This window comes from Camellia sinensis, chromosome 14 (genome assembly GCF_055761805.1).
Source record: "Camellia sinensis isolate YWXY chromosome 14, ASM5576180v1, whole genome shotgun sequence".
NCBI lineage: Eukaryota > Viridiplantae > Streptophyta > Magnoliopsida > Ericales > Theaceae > Camellia > Camellia sinensis.
In genome coordinates, this window is record NC_138974.1 from 2,857,609 (window position 1) to 2,880,920 (window position 23,312).

Here is a 23,312-nt window from a genome sequence, read left to right on the forward strand (position 1 = left end):
AAAAATAATTCAGCCTGATCTGGTAAATCAAAAGACCAACCAATTTATAACAAAATTAATTAATTAAAACTTTTAAATTTTAAACCATCTTGAACTGAAATATACATAATACTATAATATTAAATTGAGAATAAAATATTCCATTTATATAAGTGAAACAACTCTTTTTTTTTCTTTTCTCGATATAAGATTGTAATTATTTTAAAATTAAATATTATGAGAGTTTCAAAATCTCATACAAAATTATTTTTAAAATCAAAACCTCCATGTGGGATTGTAAAATAAAAGCTAAATGGGGATGAGAATAATGTATGACCTCCATGAATAACTTTCAGCTTAAGATTGGGGATGAGAATAATGTTCGATTCTGGGTGAACAAATGATGGAATAGGACAAGTCTTACAGAGGAATTTCCGGGTCTGTGTGGTTTGGTGGTGAATAAAGAGGAATCACTTCGATCAATGCATGACCAAAAGGTTGCTGAAGGAAATTGGGTATGTCAGTTCAGAAGAAAGTTGTATGAGTGGAAGGTTAGTGAGGTTTTCAGACTTAGAGACTTCCTTGCAGCAACACCAAGTCCTGTTCCAGATCAAACAGATTGTCCAGTGTGGAATGCGACATCCTCCGGAGTGTTCTCTGTCTGCTCTGCTTATACAGGTTTGTTGGCTTCAGCAGGCCCTTTGTTAAGGTCTACTAAATTAGTGTGGATTCATTACATGCCACCAAAAGTTCAATTCTTTACTTGGATAGCTTGGAAAAATAGAATTAAGACTGCAGTTTACCTACAAAGAATTGGTGTCCTTCATAGTTCTGCTTCAACTTTGTGTGTCTTCTGTAATGCTGAATTCGAAACTGTGAATCATGTGTTGGTTTCCTGCCCATTCGCTTGGAAGGTGTGGTCTGCAATGTTGTTTTGGTGGGATGTTGTGGGGGCTTTACTTGAATCTGTTGAAGGAATTCTATTATGATGGAAAAGACAATGTTTTAGGAGTCAAGAGAGGAATATTTGGAGAGGAGTGCCTCTGGTTGTGCTGTGGTCTCTCTGGGAACACAGGAATGCTATAGTGTTTAATGCATCTGTTCCAAACTTGGCGAAGCTGTGTGAAGTGATTAAGGTGAGAATTACATTATGGCTGAAACCAAGGTATTCTAAGCACCACTTTTCAGTGCAGGATTTTCTAGTTAATCTTAGGCAAGTGAGATGTTGCATTAGAGGGAGGAGTATGTAACTCTTTTTGTCTGGTTCTATCTTGCTGCTATGCTTGTCTCTTTCTTTTTCCTTTTGGTTGGTATCTCTCCAACCATAAGGTGGCTCTGCCTTGTTGTTGTGTCTTTTTTCTTCCTCTTCTATTGGTTCTGTCTTGTTGCTGTGTTTATCTTCTCCCTCCTGTTGCTGTGTTGTTTTCTTCCTCTTCTTTTGCTTCTTTGGACTTTGTTGATGTTTTCCTTTGTATCTTCTCTGTTTGTTGATCATTAATAAAGGTTGCTTTGGCTGTTTCAAAAAAAAAATAAAAGCTAAATTGAAGCTAACCAATGGAGATTTTCTTAATTGTTTAAAATTAAAAAAATTAAAAAATAAAAAAAAATTGGTATTGATTATAGGGCTTCTCACTAAAAATCTCCTTTTGCTTATATAAATTGGAGCATAAGATTCATTTTATATAAGTGAAACAATTCACTTTTTGCTTTTTTTTTCCCGATTTGGGATTGTAAAATAAAAATTAAATAGAAGCTAGCCAATGGGGATTTTCTTAATTGTTTTAAATTAAGAAAATTCAATGATTTATATAAATTAGAGAATAAGATTCACTTTATGTAAATGAAACAATTCATTTTTTTCTTTTTTTCTTGATATGAGATTATAAAATAAAAAGTAAATGGAAGTTAACTAATGAAAATTTTCTTAATTGTTTAAAATTAATTTTAAAATGAGAGTTTGGAGCTTGTAGAAGGCTTCTCCCTCAAATTCCCCTTTATAAGATTTACTTTATAAAAGTAAAACAACTCATTTTTTCTTTCTTTTTCGATGTGTGATTGTAACATTTTATATAAGTGAAACAATTCACTTTTTTTTTTCCTCAATGTGGGATTGTAATTATTATAAAGTTAAATATTATAAGAGTTTCAAAATCTCATACAAAATTATTTTTAAAATCGAAACGTCTATGTGGGATTGTAAAATAAAAGTTAAATGGAAGCTAACCAATGAGAATTTTTTTAATTGTTTAAAATTAAGAAAAAAAAAATGAGTATGAGATATTGATCATAGGGCTTCTCACTAAAAATCTCATTTTGCTTACATAAATGGGAGCATAAGATTCAATTTAGGTAAGTGAAACAATTCACTTTTTCTTTCTGTTTTCGATATGAGATTGTAAAATAAAAGATAAATGGAAGCTAACCAATGAGAATTTTATTAATTGTTTAAAATTAAAAAAAAAAAATCAATAATTTTAGAATCAGGGTTTGGAGCTCCTAAAAGGCTTCTCCCTAAAATCTCATTTTCCTTATATAATAAATAGATAGATAGTAAAATAAACTTTGATTTTTCTTCTTCTCCTAATGTGGGATTATAAAATAAATATAGACTAATTAGAGTTTTATTTTTATATAGTTAAGTAGAAGTTAGCCAATAGAATTTTTTTTAATTGTTTAAAATTAATAAAATCAGTATGAGAAATCACGATTAAACCGGCGAATCGGTCAAACTCAAAATGGTTTAGCCTAATCGGTTAGGTCAAATGACCAACCAATTTATACAAATATTAATTAATTAAAACTTTTAAATGTTATTTTAATTTTAAAATTTAAACTGTCTTGAATTGAAGTATACAAGATACTACACTATTAAGATTCACTTTATATAAGTGAAACAACTCACTTTTTTTTTTTCTGATGTGGGATTATAAAATAAAAGTTAACAATTATTTGGACGGAAAGTTTATTTATAATTAAGCAATCTCAGTCTTTTAATCTTTAATCAGATCAATCTTTAATTTATTTTGAATCAAACAAATCTAATCAATACATTTTGATAAAACCGCTAAAATCGTGGTTAAACCAACGAACCAATCAAATTAAAAATCATTTAGCCTAATCGGTTAGGTCATAATTAATTAATTAAAACTTTTAAAATTTAAATTATATTAAATTGAAGCATGCACAACACTACAATATTAAATGAGATGGAAATATAAGATTCATTTTATATGAGTAAAATAACTCATTGTTTTCCTTCTTTTCTCGATGTGAGATTATCAAATAAAAGCTAGCAAATGGAGATTTTCTTAATTGTTTAAAATTAAGAAAATCTAGAAAATTAGTATGAGACATTGAAGCTCTCACATGACTCCTCACTAAATTAAATGGGATGAGGGTATAAGATTCATTTTATATGAGTAAAACAACTCATTTTTTTCCTTTTTTTTCCAGATGTGGGATTATCAAATAAAAACTAGCCAATGGAGATTTTCTTAATTATTTAAAATTAAAAAAAAATCAAGAAAATTAGTATGAGATATTAAATCTCTCACAAGGCCCCTCACTCAAAACCCTCTTTTCCTTATATAATAGATAGATAGATAGATAGATAGGTATTTTTTTTTTTTTTTAGCATCTTCAAGTTACTCCCTTTTTTTTTTTTATTAAATTTGCATAAAAATCTCATCTGATATCACGCGTTCCAACGGAGTAATTTAGGATTTCATCAAACTATTAGTAGATCAGGAGGACGACCGGGGATATCAGGTCGGTCGACTGACTAGTGTAAATTTTTAAAAATCCTAAAACAAATTTTGCAAGGAGATGGTTGACCCGAGGAGAACCAATTGGACATCTGGCTAGTCGTTCGATGCTCATGCGTAACTATAAAGTCAATGGCTATCTACAATAATTTGATGAAAGATTTAGGCATTCTTAATTTGATGAAGTTTTGATATTGGTTTGATATTAATGTTAGAGCACAGTTTTTATTAATTTTTCATCAAATTTAAATTTGATAAAAAATCTGATGAAGGATTGAAGATAGTTTTATGTGACATATGCTAAAGACTTTTTTTTTTTTTTTAAAAAAAAAAAAAGCCACATCAATATGTATTTTTTATTTATATATAAAGTTTTATACAAACTCAATTTCAATTATAATAATCAATTTTATATGGATTCTATTTGAGAAATATTTATTTTTTATATATATAATTATAATTTAATTATTATAATATTTAAAAAAAAACATTTACGCACAAGTCCTAATTTATAAACTTATACTCTACTGTACGGGGAGGAAATAATTCTCCTCGTATAATCCTGTTGACCAAGTCCACGCTCCTCCGTACGACGTCGCTTTATCACCTGAAAACACAAACGTGAGCTAGCCGGCGGGTGTGTGCCGGAAACCTCTCCGATGCCTAAGTCAGAAAAATTGACAAATAGACAAAGCTCTATGTTCTCAGAAAAGATTTATGTTCAATTACCTCCTCCAAGGTGGTACTTGTGGGCTTTTATAAGTTTCCCGTGGCACAATCCTGGTAGGACTTGTATTTCTCCAGGCAGAGTCCTCCTAGGATTCATACTCCTAAGGATAATGCTTATCCTTTTACACCCTCCCCCACTGCTTAAACCAAGTGGGATGGTTTTCCCTTTGGCCGAACTTCCACATGACCGAAATAACACTGGCTATGCTGAGCCACAGAGAAGGCCAAACTATCCTTAGCTCGGTTTTCTCCTATTTCTTACCTCGGCTTTCTCCTGTTCAACCATGGTGTGTTTAGACCAAGCTTCCAAGTAGCAAGTTCTGACCGATCTAACAACAATACACTGTGACCGGACTAACTTTGAGACCGGACTAACTCAAGTATGAACTAGCCGTAAGGCCGGACTAACATCAAGCTGCCTCCCGACCGGAATAGCTTTACACCATTTATGAGCCGAAGTAATCTACCTTCCTGGGCCGGAGTAACTTTGTCTCTCCTAGGCCGGAGTAACCTTGCTCTCCTGGGCCGGAGTAACCATTACGGCCTTTTTACTTAGTCCTTCGCGTTTTTGGGCCTCAAAGCCCAACTCGCAGTTCGGCCCAATTTTTCCCAAAAATTACCCTCTCAATTGCCCCTTAATTCCATCTGCGCAACATGATTGGGATTATCATACTGGCCGAGCTAGAGTTTATTAAGCCTTTCCAGCCGAGCCAAAAACCCTTTAGCCTCTCCAGCCGAGCAAAAAAAAAACCCTCGGGCTCTCCAGCCGAGCTAATTTTACTTCGGGCTCCACTATATCCGGTCAAAACGTCTCTTCAATCACAGCGACTGTAACGCTTCCCATTCTTATGACACGTGGCATGTTTTGGTTGGCTAAGGACGGCTGTCACGCCGTCTTCGTGCTTCGTGCATTTTGAACAGTCCCGCCCAAATTTTGGGCAAAAACCATTCCTGAGGCTAGGTCCCTTTACCTTTGCCATTTCTTCATCTTCTCTTTCTGTGTTCTTGCCGTGTTCGTGCCTCCAACGCCGCTACTGCCTTCATTTCCAAGCTTCCTTCTTTTAACCAGGTGAGCAAATCCACTTTCCCTTCTTGTTTTTGCTTCCACATTCGTTTTATGCAACTGTATATCTTGTTTTGTATGCTTTTTGCAAACACTTTCTTCTATTTGTTGCTTTGCTTTCGTACTTTCATGAAAAAACCAGTAGAGCTTCATGTGTGTATGAACTATATTGTAGAAAATTAGTTTCTGATCCAAAATCTTGCCCCAACCGAACTAGGAAACTGCTTTTGTGCTTTAGCGGTAGATCATCTTAGATAACTGGCCGGACTAGAACTTGTAGGATGACTGTAGTTTTGAAAAATAAACTTCCAATCCAACCTTAGCCGAAATAAGATCACCGAACGACGTCTGAACTCACTAAACCAGGAACTTTTAGTCAATGACCGAGCTAAGCCTTTGGGGCCAAGCCAGCTTTCTTAGTTTCTAAACCGATCTCAGAAAGCTGGCCCTAGAGGCTTAACCGGAGTAACAGGACACATAGCTCAACCGATTTAGGCCCTGGGGCTAAACCAGCTTTCTTAGTTTTTTAGACCGAACTCAGAAAGCTGCCCCTAGATATCGAACCGGTCTTCCGAGTAAACAGTTCAAGCCGAGCTACCAAGCCCTTTGACGAACCGAGATAGGAATAGTCTTTTGAGGCCGAAATAGGGCTCTTATACCTTGCTTTTAAATTGTAGCACGGTCCATTGATCAGTGCTTTAACCCCGTCTTTTTCTACCTTGCAGACTTAGGCTATCCAGGCACTCCTGCGTGCGCTCGACCGAGCTACTGAGCACGATTTTTGAACCGATATAATTTATAAGTAAATTATACACCAGATGGGTAAGTATAGGTATCTAGTTGAGACCCCTGGTGGTATGGCCGAATTTAGGAAAGATTACCAAATTCCTGACGACGTCCATCTGGCGTTGGCCGAAAAAGATGTTACTCCCTGGAACAATGAAGGCTTCGTCCCTTTTACCCTTCAGTCCATAATAGAAACCGGACTACGGTTTCCTGTCCAACCGCTAATCTGCGAATTTCTTAGGCAGACTAGGTTATGCCCCACTCAACTGTCCACCAATACATACCACATTATTATGGGAATAGCCGCACTGAACCATCAAACCGGACTAAACCTTGGTCTGGCCGAAATCTTTCATCAATACTCCATTGGCTCAAAGAATGCTGGGTGGGTCTATTACCTTAGAATTCGCCGCCGCCGAGAGAAGATAATTAAACACACTCCGGACAAAGATCTTAATGATGATGATTTCTTTTGGGTCTCTGGGAACTTTGAGGATTTTCAAGCTCAAATTCCTGGCCGACCTATAAATTGGAAAATGGGAGAGCCTGGTAATTTCACTTCGGTCTTCTTCCTTGCATTTTATTTCGGTTCTTCAGTCCATTGACCGAACTAACACTTCTCTTTTTTGCAGATTTTGCCCACCTCCGTTCTCTATATAGCTATCCCAACCTTGCGATTTTGCGGCCGCACTTCGGTGTCAAGAAAGGAGTTGGGCTAAGCTTCTGAACTTTGAGCCGACCTACCGGTATAGCGGTCGCCGAAAAGCAAAAGTAACCGATTTCCTTCTTGAGGAAGCACCAGCACCGGACCCAACCTTACCCGAAATTCGACTTGTCCCACTAACAGTTGAAGAAGAAATGGCAAAGAAAAGCAGAGTTAGGGCCCTTCTGACCGCAACAACCAGGTCCGAAGTAACACCAACTACTGAGGCGCAGCCTGCCGTCGTGGCCCTTCCTTCACAACGGCCTTCTTCATCTCGCCCTTCTAAACGCGCCCGATCTACGTCAACCGAACAGCAACTTGTTGATGAGGTCGAATCCGTCCCTCAAAGTCCTCAACCTATCCCCCAACCAGAGCAGACTGACCGAGCTGAATCTCCGAAGTGGGTTCCGCCGCTGACCTTTAACGACCGAACTATCAAAGCTACTGACTCGGTCGTGGCTGAAAAAGACCACCAATTGGCCTTTAATCTGGCCAAAAGTGTGTGCCTCCCCAAGGACATGGAGCATCACCTGAAGCAACTGAACACCGAAATGAAGTCGATTCGGTCTGCTTCCAAGTCCATGATTTTGGTAAGTATCTTTGTCCATTTTTTCTTGCTTGAAGTTTCCAACTTTTACTCCGGCTCAAAGGAAATCTTTGTTTTGCCAGGCCTTACAAAAGAATAATGTTACATACAAGAAAGTTCAAGAACTAAGAAAAACCACAAGGCAAGCAATGGCGGAAGCCGAGGCCAAGGCAGCCGAACTAGCGGAGGCCGAAAGGAAAATAACCGAGCTTCAAGCAAAGAACGGTCGACTTGCCGATCTGGTTAGCGCGGCTGAGGCGGAGAGGGAAAAAGCGACCATTGCAATGAAAGACAAATATCTGCGGGAGTTGTTGAAGCTTGAGAAGAGAAAAGACGCCGAAATAAGCGAACTAAAAGAGGGTGTGGAGGTGGCCGAAAAGGAGGGGTACAAGCGAGGTTACAAGGAGGCTGAAGATGCCTATGTCAAACAATGCGACGCCGCCAAGGAGCTTTTCTTCAAGTGCGGCTGGAGGGCGGCTGTTGAGAAGCTCGGTCATGATCAACAGACCGAGGTCTTCAACCCTCCAGAGTACTTTATACCGAAGTCCCTTGCGGAGTATGCGGATGTCATGCAGCAGCAATTCCTTGAAGGTTCAGATACTGACGAAGATTCTGCCTCTGAGGATACTCCGGTTGAAAACGTGGATCAGATAGATCGGCCGGAGTCCAGAGTGGAAGATCTGACTACTGAATAGCCAAATGAAACTGTGGCTCCGGTCGAGACCACTATTGTGACTGAAAGAGTCCTGCCGCCAGAGACCGGTCTTCCAGCTAACACTGATGCTGCCTTTGATGCCGAGATTGAAGATCTTTTCGCTTGACTTTGTATTCTTTTTCTTTGTAACCGAACTACGCTCGTTTGTAATGACTTTTTCTATGAATGAAAATTTTACGCAACTTTTATTCCGGTTGTGGTATGTATGCCTGTATTTTGTAATGTCTTCCATTACTCCAACTGTTATTTCGGTTTTGGCTGGTTAAACTATACTTACCAGCCAACCACTCCTTAGCCGACATAATTACTTCGGCTGATGAGTACATTAAGTGTTGGTTTAATCCAGCCAACCATTCCTTTTTCAGCCGTATCCTTACTTAGGCTGAAGAGTAATAAGTGTTGGTTTATTCCAGCCAACCACTCTTCAGCCATGCACTTACTTCGGCTGAAGAGTAACAAGAGTTGGTTTATTCCAGCCAACCACTCTTCAGCCGTGCACTTACTTCGGCTGAAGAGTAACAAGTGTTGGTTTATTCCAGCCAACCACTCTTCAGCCATGCACTTACTTCGGCTGAAGAGTAACAAGTGTTGGTTTATTCCAGCCAACCACTCTTCAGCCATGCACTTACTTCGGCTAAAGAGTAACAAGAGTTGGTTTATTCCAGCCAACCACTCTTCAGCCATGCACTTACTTCGGCTGAAGAGTAACAAGTGTTGGTTTATTCCAGCCAACCATCGAAGTTAGTTTTTTCGGCTAACTTATAATTTTTGGTTATTCCGACCAAATGTCCTGCAGCCTGGATCTTCATCCTGGGCTTAGGAGGGGTGTTGGTTTATTCCAGCCAACCTCTAAGTTAGTTTTTCCAGCTAACTTAGAATAATATGCTTGCAATTCTCCTAATCTATACTAAAGTTAACTTTTACAAGGAACAACTTGTGCTAAAAAGAATCTCTCGTTTTATTGAAGGGAAAAGAAATTACAACTGTTTGAAAAAGAAAAGCTAAAAGTAAAATAACTTGAGATTGGCCATATTCCATGGCCTAGGGATTGCCTTGCCATCCTTGTCTTCTAGGTGGTATGCCCCTTTGCCTGCTAACCCAACCACCTTATAAGGACCTTCCCAATTTGGGCCTAACTTGCCGTCTCCTGGGATCAAGGTGTTTCCCATTACTTTGCGTAGTACCCAATCCCCAATCTTGAATTGTCTTGGATGCACCTTTTTGCTGTATTTTCTGATTAACTCTCGTTGGTATGAGGCGATGTGGACAAGTGCTCTTTCTCTTCTTTCTTCTGCAAGGTCGAGTTCTAATGCTATGGCTTCTCCATTTAAGTCTGGATCAAAGTTCTCGCTTCGAATTGTGGGGAGGCCAACTTCTAATGGGATCACTGCCTCCATTCCATAGGCTAGGGAGAATGGTGTTTCTCCTGTTGAGCGCCGAGGTGTGGTGCGGTAAGCCCATAAAACATGAGGAAGTTCATCTGCCCACCTGCCTTTTGCTTTCTCTAGCCTTTTCTTTAGTCCATCCAAGACGATTTTATTTGATGCTTCGGCCTGCCCATTTGCTTGAGGATATGCCGGTGTGGAATTGTAGAACTCTATCTTGTATTCTTCACAAAAGCTTCTGAAAATTCTGCCGTCGAACTGAGTACCATTGTCTGAGATCAATGCTTTTGGTATGCCAAACCGAGTGATGATATTCTGCCAAACAAACTTCTTTACGTCTTTTTCTTTGATTGATGCCAATGCTTCGGCTTCCACCCACTTTGTAAAGTAGTCTGTTGCTGCGAGAAAGAATTTTCTGCCCCCGGGTGCTGTTGGAAGTGGTCCTACTATGTCCAAGCCCCACATTGCGAAAGGCCATGGGCTAGTTAAGGGTAGGAGTTCTCTTGCTGGTTGATGTATTTGGTGCGCGAATTTCTGGCATTTTTCACACTTCTTCACATATTTCTCTGAGTCTGCTTGCATATATGGCCACCAATATCCTTGTGAAATAGCCCTGTAAGCGAGCGATCTTCCCCCTTGATGACTTCCACATACCCCTTCGTGTATTTCGAACAGGAATGCTTCTACTTTGCTGGGATGAACGCACTTGAGGTAAGGCCCTGAGAATGACTTTTTGTATAATGCCAAAGATGGAGATAGCCAAAATCGCTGCGACTTTGCCCTTATTTTGTTGGCTTCTTTTTTCTCTTCTGGTAGGATGCCGTCTTTCAGGAACAGGATGATGGGATCCATCCAAGAAGGGCCTAATTCTGTGCAACATACTTCTTCTGCTTCGGGGTCTTCTATGCTTGGTCTTGGTAAGAAGTCGATGAGTAATGGATGAGGGATTGATGTATCTGCCATTGAGGCCAGGCCTGCTAGCTCATCCGCTCGGCTGTTTTCCTCCCTGCCAATTTGTTCTATCCTTACCACATCAAACTTCTTGATTTCTGTTCTGACCAACTCTTGGTACTTGGCCATTCTGTCGTCCTTTGCTTTGTATTCGCCAGAAATTTGGTTGACCACCAGCAGAGAGTCACTGTATACCATTAGTTCGGTTGTTTTCATGAAGTGTGCCGACTTGAGTCCTGCGAGAAGCGCCTCATACTCCGCTTCATTGTTGGATGCTGGGAAGCCAAGGTTGATTGCTTGCTCTACAACCAGGCCGTCTGGAGAGATGAGGACTATGCCAAGTCCTGCACCATGTCGGTTGGATGCTCCATCCACAAAGAGCTTCCACATCTCTCCAACGAATAACTTCCAGCAGGTGGAAGGATCAGATGATGCCGTGGGGTCAAGGATGGTGTTTTCTTCAAGGTCCATGTTGGCTATCTGTCCTTCGTCCTCTGTTTGAACTGTTGATGAGCCTTTGTTTGTCTCTTTCTTGTTGTCCTTAGTATGGTCTGCCTTGGTGCTTGATTGACTGCCTTCTACTAGGGGTTGCGCTATTCCGGCGTCAACGTCCGTCCCTAGTTCGGTTGTGTCAGTTAGGTCGACTGGGCAGATATGATGACTTCCAGGAGTAAATTCTGCGACGAAGTCTGCCAAGGATTGGGCTTTTATTGCGGTCTTGGGTTGGAACTTGATGTCGAATTTTCCCAACTCTACTGCCCATTTCAAAATTCGCCCACTAAAGTTCGCCCTTTCAAACAGAGCTTTCAGTGGAAAGGCTGTGAGGACGACTATGGTGTGGGCATGAAAGTAGTGTGCCAATTTTCTGGATGCCATCATTAATGCTAATGCTAGTTTTTCTAAGGGCAAGTACCTTGTTTCGGCTCCCAGCAATGTCTTGCTGACATAAAAGATGGGCAAGTGTTGTATTCCTTCTGCACGAACCAACACTGCGCTTACTGCGTGCTGAGAGACTGCTAGGTACAAAAAGAGTTCTTCACCAGGCACTGGAGTAACAAGTAGTGGTGGGGAAGACATGTACTCCTTCAAGCTTTCCAGAGCTCGGTCGCATTCTTCATCCCACTCAAACTTGGTTTTTAAGGCTTGGAAGAATGGTCGTAGTCTGTCTGACGACCTGCTTATGAACCAGTTGAGTGCAGCCGCCATGCCAGTGAGATGCTGCACTTCTTTGACTGAGTTTGGTCTCTCCAACTCCTGGATTGCTTTAATCTGAGAGGGGTCTGCTTCTATACCTCGGTTGGTCACCAAGAAGCCCAAGAATTTGCCAGATCCAACTCCGAATGCGCATTTGGACGCATTGAGGCGCAACTTGTGTTTCTTCAGGATCTGGAACATCTCGCCTAGATCTTTAAGATGGTCATTCTCATCCTTGCTTTTGACCACCATATCGTCGATGTAAGCCTCCATTGTTCTGCCTAACAATGGTTCGAACATCTTGGTGACCATCCTTTGGAATGTCGCCCCTGCGTTCTTTAGGCCAAAGGGCATGACCTTGTAGCAATATAACCCCCTTGGTGTTGTGAAGGATGTGACCTCCTGGTCTGGTTCATGCATGGCGATCTGGTGGTAGCCTCTGTATGCATCCAGAAAGCTAAGTCGGTTATGTCCTGCCGTTAAGTCCACCAGTTGATCTATCCTTGGTAGAGGAAAGCTATCTTTTGGGCACGCCTTGTTGACTGTTTTGTAGTCGACGCAGACACGCCATTTACCATTCTTTTTTGGCACTACAACTGTGTTGGAGATCCATCTTGGGTAGTGCACCTCTCTTATCGCTCCTGCCTCCAGCAGGTTGCCTATCTCTTCTGCCACTATTTCGGCGTGGTGGAGTGCCGATCTGCGTGTGCGTTGAATGACTGGTCTAGCAGATGGGTGGACATTGAGTTGGTGACTGATGAAGTTTGGGTCAATACCTGGCATGTCGTAGGGTGTCCAGGCAAACACTTCGATATTAGAGGTCAAGAATTCCAAGACCTCTAATCTCTCAGTGCTGGACAACGATGAGCCAAGCAAGAAGAACTTATCCGGGTTCTTCTCATCTATTTTTACCTCCACCAAATCCTCCACCGCTTTTTGATCAGCCTCTTTGCCGACGTCTGCGAATAGTTCATTACTTTCTGGTTCTTCCACCGAATGAACGTATCCTTTGGCAGCTCGGCTTCCATTCGCTGTGGCGAAGAATTGTTTTGACATGATCTGATCCCCATAGACTTCTTCAATTATGCCGGCGTCGTTGGGGAACCGCATTACCTGATGGTAAGATGACGCTACCGAACGCATGGCATGCAGCCATGTTCGGCCCAAGATGATGTTGTATGTGGAGGAGACTTTTAATACCCAGAACTCCACTTGTTTTGTTACACTCCCTGCTCTGACTGGTAGGATTATTTTGCCGACAGGCCACTCTGGCATGGAGTTGAATCCAATCAGGGGAGAAACTGCAGGTGCCAAGTCTTTGTCTTGCAGCTTCAGTTGTTTGAATGTGTCGTAGTACATGATCTCGCATGAACTACCTTGGTCAATCAGAATCCGCTTGACGTCAAAATCCTTGACTCGGAGAGTGACGACCAAGGCATCATTATGGGGGCAGTAGATTCGATCCAAGTCCTTATCTGAAAAGGACATGACATTTGTTGCCTCCGTCTTCCCCTTCTTGGCGGCAGGTTGGGCACTTAATATTTCCCTAAAGTGTTCAGCCTTCTTGATTGAACCTCTGAGCTCACATACGCGCTCAGGTTCAAAAACTCCATGAATTACATTGATAATACCTTGTGGAGGGGCGTCGATTGGCATTCTGTTGGGATGGTCATTATGATCTTGGGGGGCCGGTTGCGTCCCTCCTTCAATGTATTTGTCCAAGTGGCCTGCTGCCACCAATTCTTCCAAGTGCTGTCTCAGTGGTGTGCAATTCTCAGTTCGGTGCCCCTTTTCTTTGTGAAAGGTGCACCGCGATCTGTCGTCGTAATTTTTCTGAGCCTCCCCTAGCTTGGCTGGCCACTTGACAAAAGGTTCATCTTTTATTTCGCTCAGAATCCGATATATTGGTTTTTTGAATACCGTTGTTATGGCAGTGCGGATTCTCAACCATCTTTTGTCTGAGTCTTCTCCGTTATCTCGTCTACCACGCCCGTTTTTATTCTGCCGATCTACTGTATTGACCTTTGCCGAGGTCTTCTTTTCTGGTAGTGCGGTTGCACTAGATTTTGCCTTGGCACGCGCGCCATCTTCTTCTACCCTGATGTGCTGATGCACTCTCTCCATCAGGGCCTCCATGGTGAGGGGTGGCGTCATTGTAATTGAATCCCTTAGTCTATTTCCTACTGGTAGGCCTCTCTTATATTACGCAATGGCCAGATTGGTGGGGCAGTCTCCAATCTGGTTGAATGTCTCCCAGTAGCGACTGTTGTAAGATCGGAGGGTCTCTTTTTCACCCATGTCGATGGAGAGTAACTGGTCTATCTCCACCGGTGTTTTAGTGTTTGTTCGAAACCTTGTTACGAACGCTTCCGCCAATTGGGCCCAGGAGGCTATGCTGCCCTCTGGGAGTTTTTCGAACCAAGTCAAGCCTAGGTCGCCAAGACTTGACGGGAAGAGTATGCACATCAAGGCCTCGTTTCGTCTGTACACAGCCATGACTTGGCGAAAGTGGCTCAAGTGTGAATATGGGTCCGTCTTCCCTTCATATGTGGTGAATTTCGGCTGAAGGAAGCCTGATGGTAGGGGCGCGTTTTCGATTGCTGGGACAAACGGCGAAGTCTGTAATCTCGCCAATGCCTTGTCCGTTGGTTCGTAGGCCGGTCGTGGTATTGGCATTCCAACCTCGACGCTTCCATGCGTCCGAGGAGCCAACCGCTGTAAGGCCGAAACTCGATGTGGATCCCTTGCCCTGGCATCCTCCTTGCATCGTGCTTTTTCTTCGAGCACGGTTCGTAAGTCGGATGACCTGGACAGTTCTGTTTGTCTAGATCTGGTTTGGTGTGAATGGGAAGGCCAATACGTGCTTCCTTCAGCATAAGATCTTTCGGATCTCGTCCTCTCAGACCTGGAGTGACGAGTCCTGGAAGATAAGGAGTGAGTGTCGCCTGTCCTGAGGCTTCTGCTCTCTCCTTGGGAAGGTGTAGTATTCCTACTACGATTCTCTGAGTGGCGAGGGGGCGTCTTGTGCTTGCGCCCCTCTCCTGTCGCCACATCTTTAGCCTTCATCTGGCGTTTTAATGCTTCCATGTCCGCCGCCATCTTCCGAATTAGTTCATCTTGTTCCTTCACGCGATCTTCCAGGGCTTGAGGATCAATCCTCCTCCTTTGCCTGTCAGGACTTTGAGAGTGACGAGGGCTGCTATTCCGCCTTCCCCTGCCACCCCTCCTGGAGTTATGTTGTTGGGGCTCCAAATCCGCCATAGGAGGGACAGAGGGTAATCCTTCTCGCCTTGCGCCCCCGTCTGGAGTTAGCCCGTCGACGGCGGACTGCGGTAGGTCTTCAATGTGTGCCATTGATTTGTGAAAAAAGGAGAAGCTTAGTCAAGAGGTTTTTGTTCTTGTCTGTTTTTCCCACAGACGGCGCCAATTGTACGGGGAGGAAATAATTCTCCTCGTATAATCCTGTTGACCAAGTCCACGCTCCTCCGTACGACGTCGCTTTATCACCTGAAAACACAAACGTGAGCTAGCCGGCGGGTGTGTGCCGGAAACCTCTCCGATGCCTAAGTCAGAAAACTTGACAAATAGACAAAGCTCTATGTTCTCAGAAGAGATTTATGTTCAATTACCTCCTCCAAGGTGGTACTTGTGGGCTTTTATAAGTTTCCCGTGGCACAATCCTGGTAGGACTTGTATTTCTCCAGGCAGAGTCCTCCTAGGATTCAAACTCCTAAGGATAATGCTTATCCTTTTACACCCTCCCCCACTGCTTAAACTAAGTGGGATGGTTTTCCCTTTGGCCGAACTTCCACATGACCGAAATAACACTGGCTATGCTGAGCCACAGAGAAGGCCGAACTATCCTTAGCTCGGTTTTCTCCTGTTTCTTACCTCGGCTTTCTCCTGTTCAACCATGGTGTGTTTAGACCAAGCTTCCAAGTAGCAAGTTCTGACCGATCTAACAACAATACACTGTGACCAGACTAACTTTGAGACCGGACTAACTCAAGTATGAACTAGCCGTAAGGCCGGACTAACATCAAGCTGCCTCCCGACCGGAATAGCTTTACACCATTTATGAGCCGAAGTAATCTACCTTCCTGGGCCGGAGTAACTTTGTCTCTCCTAGGCCGGAGTAACCTTGCTCTCCTGGGCCGGAGTAACCATTACGGTCTTTTTACTTAGTCCTTCGCGTTTTTGGGCCTCAAAGCCCAACTCGCAGTTCGGCCCAATTTTTCCCAACTCGCAGTTGAGGAAATATTTATTTTTTATATATATAATTATAATTTAATTATTATAAAATTTTAAAAAAAACATTTACGCACAAGTCCTAATTTATAAACTTATACTCTACTAAATCCTAACTAAGATTTTTGGGACCTTCAAGTCCCATTAAATTTTTAATAATCGAAATTGCCCTTCAAACAATAATTGTTTAATATTTATGATTATCTATAAAGGAACATGATGATTTGACATTTATTTTGATTTTCAAAATTTTAAAATATCAACTTTCAAATTGAAAAAACTAAAAAAAAAAAATTATGTGCAAAAAAAAAAAAAAAAAGCTTGCTTGTTTTTGTTTTTCCAAAAACACTTTTTAGAAAATTCTACTCTTTTATTTTTCGTGTTTTTTTTTTTATTTTTACAAAATTTTTTAAAAAAAAAATTAAGCAAATTTTTTAATTTTTAGACACACCTAGCAATAATACACATAAAAAGTATAATTTTTGTAAAAAAATATTTTAAAAATTTACTAAACACATATAAAAAAAATACGAGAATTCAATATATTTTTTATATTTTTATGTATTTATTAATTTTTTAAAATATTTTTCACAATTTTTTTACTTTTTAGATACATTTAAGTAAGGTGCATCTAAAAAAATTTGAAAAAAATGCTTAAAATTTTAAAAATATTTACTAAAAACAAAAAAAAAAAACACGATAAACAAAAAACTCAATTCTCAAAAAACTTAATCCAAAAAACTCAAACCAAACACACACAAATGTTTTTTTTTTTTTTTGAAAAAATTGAATTATTTTTTTGTGCAAAACTGAAAATTTTGATGATGGAACAATGATGTGCAAAATTGGAAAAAAGAAAAAAAAACTTTGAAAATGAAAAAACTGATAATGTTCTTAATTTTAAAACTTGAAAAAACTGTTAATATTTTCGATTTTATTGGATAATTGAATCAAATCAAGAAGTAGAAGAGCAAAACGTTTAATCTCTTGTTCTGTTTTTTTATTAGTTAGTAAAACAATTATCTGGAACATTACTATGCAAAATTGATAATATTCTTAGTCTTAAAACTTGGAAAAAAACTGATAATATTCTCAGTTTTACTAAATAGGATTTATTGGTTTGAAAAATCATAAATAGGACCTGAGCTATCATAACATTTGTAAATAGGATTTTTAGGTAATTAACTCTTAAAAAAATTATCTCAATATACAAATAAATAAGACAAAGTGTGCTTTATTATGTGTATCACACAAATCAAATTAATTTATTTTTATTTTTTATTTATCTTATTGATATCTTAATATTAATATATATTTAATTTTTTATTTAATATGAAATTATTTATTACAAAATATTTATATTTAATTTAAATTTTATATTATATACAATTTGTAAATAATTCAGAAAGAATATTAAAGAAAAAATGAATACTCTACATAATTAATTTATGTATTTTTTTCTTAATCCAATTGCAACATATTTAGATTTAATCTTTTAAATAAATTTTGTATAGTTCTATTTTTATATATTTTTATTATCCAAACAAATATAAGTGCACTCGATCCATAAATTTAATTTTAAATTTTCTTTATTTAAAAGTCTACACGTTAAAATACTATGTGAAAAAACTCTTATAAAATAACCAAATTATTCATATATATATATATATTAATTATTTCCCAAACCAAATACTAACACAAATCGTCTCCTCATCTCTCTCTCTTCCTCTACATCCTCTTGTTTCTCTCTCTTTCTCTCTCTCTCTCTCTCTCTCTCTCTCTAGCTCCTTGATCACCGTGGCAACCCACGCCACCGTCTTCGCCGTGGGCCCAACGTTTCCTCCTTCCAATCATTGGTGCTGACGGCATCGCCGCTATCTGAGAGCTACGAAATGTTCACTTGATGTTGTTGGTGTGGTCTCCGTTTGAAAGCTACTCCGACGAGTGTTGTCTTGTGTCATTGCTGCCTTCTCCCTACGAATCATAGTCAGATTTGCGCCTCCTTCCACTCGTTGGCAATGTTGTCATTGTCTTCGTCAATGAGTACTTGACTCTTTCGTTGCTCATATCAGTAGATAGATTTTTGGATTGACAAAAGTCTATTGTTCAGAAAAATATATCTAGAAATTGTTGAGTTCTAAATCTAGAATCTATATTTGAATATTAACTTTAAATTGGAATTTTTGATTCTATTTTCTAGGTCAATAAACATGATGTTTGTGATTATGAATAAATCTTGGATTGCCAAAATCTTTGTGAATAATGATGTGTGTGATGTACTCAGCACAGTGAGTATGTGTTTGTGTGTAAAAATCTTTATATATATATATATATATATGAGCGTGTGTTTATGTGTAATGGTAATAATAAAATTTTAATATATGAGATTGTTTGATTTACGCAGATAAGAGTGACAACACGTGGCTGAGGTGGTACCGAAGTGTCAGCCGAGGTGCCACGTCTCCTGGTCATGACGCCGAGGTGATCTCAGCTAGGCCGAGGTTATCTCCGAAGATACCGGAATCCGGGATAAGTGGATAAGGGACAAGAGTCCTAGAATGAGAGAGGACTTCAGTTTAGGTAAAGATAAGACTCGGAGAGAGTTTATCCCAATCCTATTAGGAGTCCAAGATGAGCAGTAATCCTAAGTCCATTGGAGCTAGGCTTCTATTGGAACTAGGTAAGTGTTGGCTATAAAAGAGAGGCACCCCCATGGGTCTAAGGTATGTTTTTGATAATCTAAATAGTGAGTTAAGCACTTTTGCTATCTTTGAGAGATAACTGACTTGATCGTTGGAGTGCCCCCGGGTGAACGAACCACCGCCGGACTCTCTTCTTTCTGTTGCAGGTCGTTTAGGCTTGATCTATTCTACCAGTGTTTCTCTAGCTGAGTTCTAGTTTGGCAGTATGGTTAGAAATCGACTCACACAATTTGGCGCCGTCTATGGGAAAGAAAGAAGAATAGATGGCCAGCACCGGACAGAAGGAGAAGGTTGGGGACGAAATCCTTGCTGGGAACGGTAAACACGTTGACCCTAACATGGAGGAAGATGGTTGCAGCGAGGAGACTAAGGACCAGAATCACGAAAAGAAAGACGTCGGCCAGAAGGGTGACATACCAAAGAAATCGGATCGAAGCGGGTATTACAACGAGGACGACCTCCAGGTATGAAAAGATAGATGCCTGCGGAGAGGCGAAGAGGTGAAAGAGATGGTGAACAAATTGGAGGACCTGCAAACGGTCATCAATTTCATGATGCAAAGCAATGTCATGCAGCCACCGTTCCCACTACAAGACACGCTGATTCCAGCGGCCAAGAATAATACTCAAAATGGAGGGTAGAAAACAGTCCATGTAGCCCCTCAGCACACCAGGACCAAGGAACGCTCTCACCGATCTTCCAGGGAGGTCGGGCGAGGAGAGTCAATGAAGGGAGATTCTAGGAGGACGTACCGTACCAAAGAGGCCGACCTCAAAGAACATCGGCATATTCAGGGAAAGGAACTCTGTTTCAACGCAACTAACGGAGAGAGGTCCAAGAGGACTCACAATGACACCGGAAGCAGCGCGCCGAAAAGGCTGAAATCTATAGATAGCCGAGCTCCTGGACGGACCAAGGAGGATCTGAGGGATTACCTCTAGGGGAAGCAACAAAATGCGGAGGTAACTTCCCCGGTCAAGCCGAGAACGCCGTTCTCGATAAAGTTGGAAAAATATGAGGCCCCAAAGAGGTTTCACATGCTGAGATTGCAAATATATGACGGTAAATCTGACCCCAACTTTCACGTCGGCTTGTACCTGAACTTGATGGCATTATACACTGGAAACGAGCCGTTGTTCTGCAAGATGTTCCCCTCGTCCTTCGGGGAAATTGCATTGGACTGGTTTCACAAGTTGCCAAAAGGAACTGTGAAAACTTGGGAGGGCCTAGCCGAGATGTTCGTGGCCAGGTTTGTGACGAACAAACTGCAGCCATTAAGGGTGGATGCCCTAATGTCTCTAAGAATTAGCGAGGATGAAAGCCTTAGGTCCTATGCCAAGAGGTACTATGAAGTATTCAACCGGATACCATAATGCAACCAAGAGGTGGCGGTTGTGTCTTTTAAGAACGACCTAAAAGATGATTGTCTGCTCCAAAAATCATTGGCAAAAACATTGCCAAAAAGTATGGAGGAATTAATGGGCAGAATAGAGAAGTATGCCAGAGCCGAGGAAGACACGCCGGGGACAAAGGCGTCGAAGCAAAAGAAGGGAAACGGCTCACTGAAGCAAGAGAAGGGAAACGGCTCACCGAAGCGAGGCCGAGGTAATGGCGGGAACAACAAGCAAGAGACAGGATTAAGGGTTACGCAGGCAGTCACGACTGTATTCCGAATCCCAATTAACAAAGTCCTGGAGAAAATCCGAAATCAGCCCTATTACAGAGCACCAGTAAGGGCTCTAGGAGAGTTTACGGGGAGAAGTCTTGGCAAGCACTGTGCTTTCCATAACGAAGCTGGGCATCTAACTCAAGGGTGCAGAGCTCTGAAGGCACATCTGGAAGACCTGGTGAGGCAAGGTCATCTAAGGGACCTTATAGACGAGGCCAAAATAAGGGAAGAACAGGCAAGACTGCCTCAGGCACCGGCAGCACCGCCTCTTCCAGCACCATAACCGCAGGCAGGCGGACCTCAAGTGATCAATGTGATTCACTCGAAGGTCAATGAGAACGAAATACGTGGGGAGACGCAGAAGGTAAAACACTTGCAACATGTGTACCAGGTCAGGCAGAAAAGACCTATGGCAGACGAATGCCAGGGACCAGTGGTGTCCTTCACTGAAGCCGATCTAGAGATGGTGCAGCATCCACACAACGATGTCTTGGTAGTATCCCTCCAGGTTGGGGAGTGCCAAGTGAAGCGCATCTTAATTGACCAGGGCAGCTCTTGTGACATCATGTATGTCAGATGTTACAAAGAGCTTGGCCTCCACCAAGATGACCTGGAGTAGTCCAATAGCCCAATGGTTGGGTTCAATGGAACGCTGACATGGCCCCTAAGGGCAATAAGTTTAGAGGTACAGGCTGGCACCAAGAGGGTAAAAACAGAGTTCACAGTAATTGACACTCACTCCCCTTACAATGTTATATTGGGAAGACCATGGCTGCATGCAGTGGGGCTGTTCCCTCAACACTGCACCAGCTGTTACAATTCCCAACAAAACATGAAATTGAGGAGGTCAGAGGGGATCAAGTGCAGGCAAAGAATTGTTTGCTGGCAGCAATGAAATCCACCTGCAATGTACGAAAAGTAGAAGGAGAAGAGGTTGAAGAAGAAGACATGGAAGTCTTGGAAGACGTCGGCAAAGAGTGTAACACCCTCAAAATAATACATAATTCCACCATCCAAACTATCCTATATAGATACACATGATAGATAAGTCACATTCCCATACATACATCAGAGTTAATATTACAAATGAGTATCTCATACAAGTCACAAATGCTTACATCTTTCCAAGTTGTTACTAGGTTATACGAAAAAAGAGTTCTAACTCTTTTACAGGTAAAGTCCTCAGCTTGCATTTACATAAAATCTATAAAAAAAATAACGAAACCGAGCCTTCAATTCCAAAAACCTCCTATGCAAGGATCTTGAATTTGGCACGCCTCCGGTACCTGAAAATGATGCCCCAAGTAGGGTGAGCCAAAACCCAGTAAAGATATACTAAACCCAATATGAGAAATAACTAAAACATTAACATTCGACAAATGATTAACACGTGTAAAACAACTCACACCCTACTCATAGCCCAACAACAATTACATCCATGTTTCCTTCTACCTCCCTTATTTGTCCAATTCAATTCCTAGATATGGTTCATTTTCTAACCCAAACAATTTAAGTGAGAATACAACTTGACTTAGTAATACCTCTATTTCCCTCAATCCAAAATGAGACTACGTCTCACGTAATTACTACTTCAACTAACAACTTCATTCCTGCTTTTTAATTATAAGGTTGCGGGACTTTTACCCCGGACACTCCGACCAATTTAATTGTCTATGGAGTACATTCCCTAACTTTTCCCTAACAAAGATATATAAATAATGTGTTAAAGTATATGAACACATATGGAGTACATCTCATATCTCCTCCCAAACAAAGATACATAGATAATGTCTTAACGTATATGAGCACATATGTGTGTGGAATACATTCTCTATCTCCTCGCACACACTGGAGTACATCCCCTATCTCCTCCCAAACAAAGATACATAGATAATGTGTTAAAGTGTATGAACACATATGTGTGTGGAGTACATCCCCTATCTCCTCGCACACACTGGAGTACATCCCCTATCTCCTCCCAAACAAAGATACATAAATAATGAGTTAAGCACTTCATCACATACAATGATCAATCAATACACATATTTGTTGTATTATTACAACCGTCATATTCAACGACACAACGCGTTCGATTAGTTTCAGTTTTTCCTAATCAACATACAGTGTCTATAACAATCAAGACTATCCTCTACCGATAGCCCAAAACAATTATCTCTAAACAGATGATAAATTTATCAACAGATAAAGTATCGACATTTTCATAGGTGAGTGATTAAATTATCCAACTACACCATTTACTCCCATAATTTCCAATTTCATTATCCTCGGCTCAATTTCACATTTCCCCAAATCAACTATTCAAATTAATTATTCAACATAATTAGGGCATTTACTCCTACAATTTCTTATATCAACCCACCAACTTGACAACAATAGTTTCATTTTCCAGAGTCTCTCATACACATGGAGTTTAACATTTGAAAACCCCCTTTTTATAACCACCAAACAAACCCTAACTTTTCCAAAATTACTCAAGAAACTAATCAAAATGAATAACATTTATGTCAAAACCTATAAAATGGAGTAGAATATCCCTATCTCAAAAGATGAGACCAAAGGAATGATGAAGAAAATCGAAAATGCTCCAAACTTCAAGATTCTCAGATGAAAAGGTAGCCCAAGCCAAGCTCTACACTTTTTACAAAGGGACAATGGTAGAAGATCACTCAAACTAGATCAAACCTTAGAGAGAAGTTGTATTCTAGAGAGAGAGAGAAGCTCTCAAAATAGGTTTTTGAAAAGTAAGAGAAAAAAGAAGAGTGTGAAAAGTGATCTGAAATAACGCAGTCTAGATCTGATATACGTATGACCCGCTCG

The 23,312-nt window shown here is 40.6% G+C and overlaps 1 protein-coding gene across 1 annotated transcript; it reads left to right on the forward strand.

The window, feature by feature from the left end:
• The first annotated feature begins 461 nt into the window (after positions 1-461).
• LOC145807886 (uncharacterized) lies at positions 462-968 on the forward strand. The gene has a single exon (XM_082906871.1). It carries the CDS (start codon positions 462-464, stop codon positions 966-968), a length of 507 nt encoding a protein of 168 aa, XP_082762997.1.
• Positions 969-23,312: the final 22,344 nt, after the last annotated feature.

Coding starts and splice junctions, on each gene's coding strand:
- LOC145807886 (XM_082906871.1), top strand. CDS start 462: ATGCATGACCAAAAGGTTGCTGAAGGAAATTGGGTATGTCAGTTCAGA.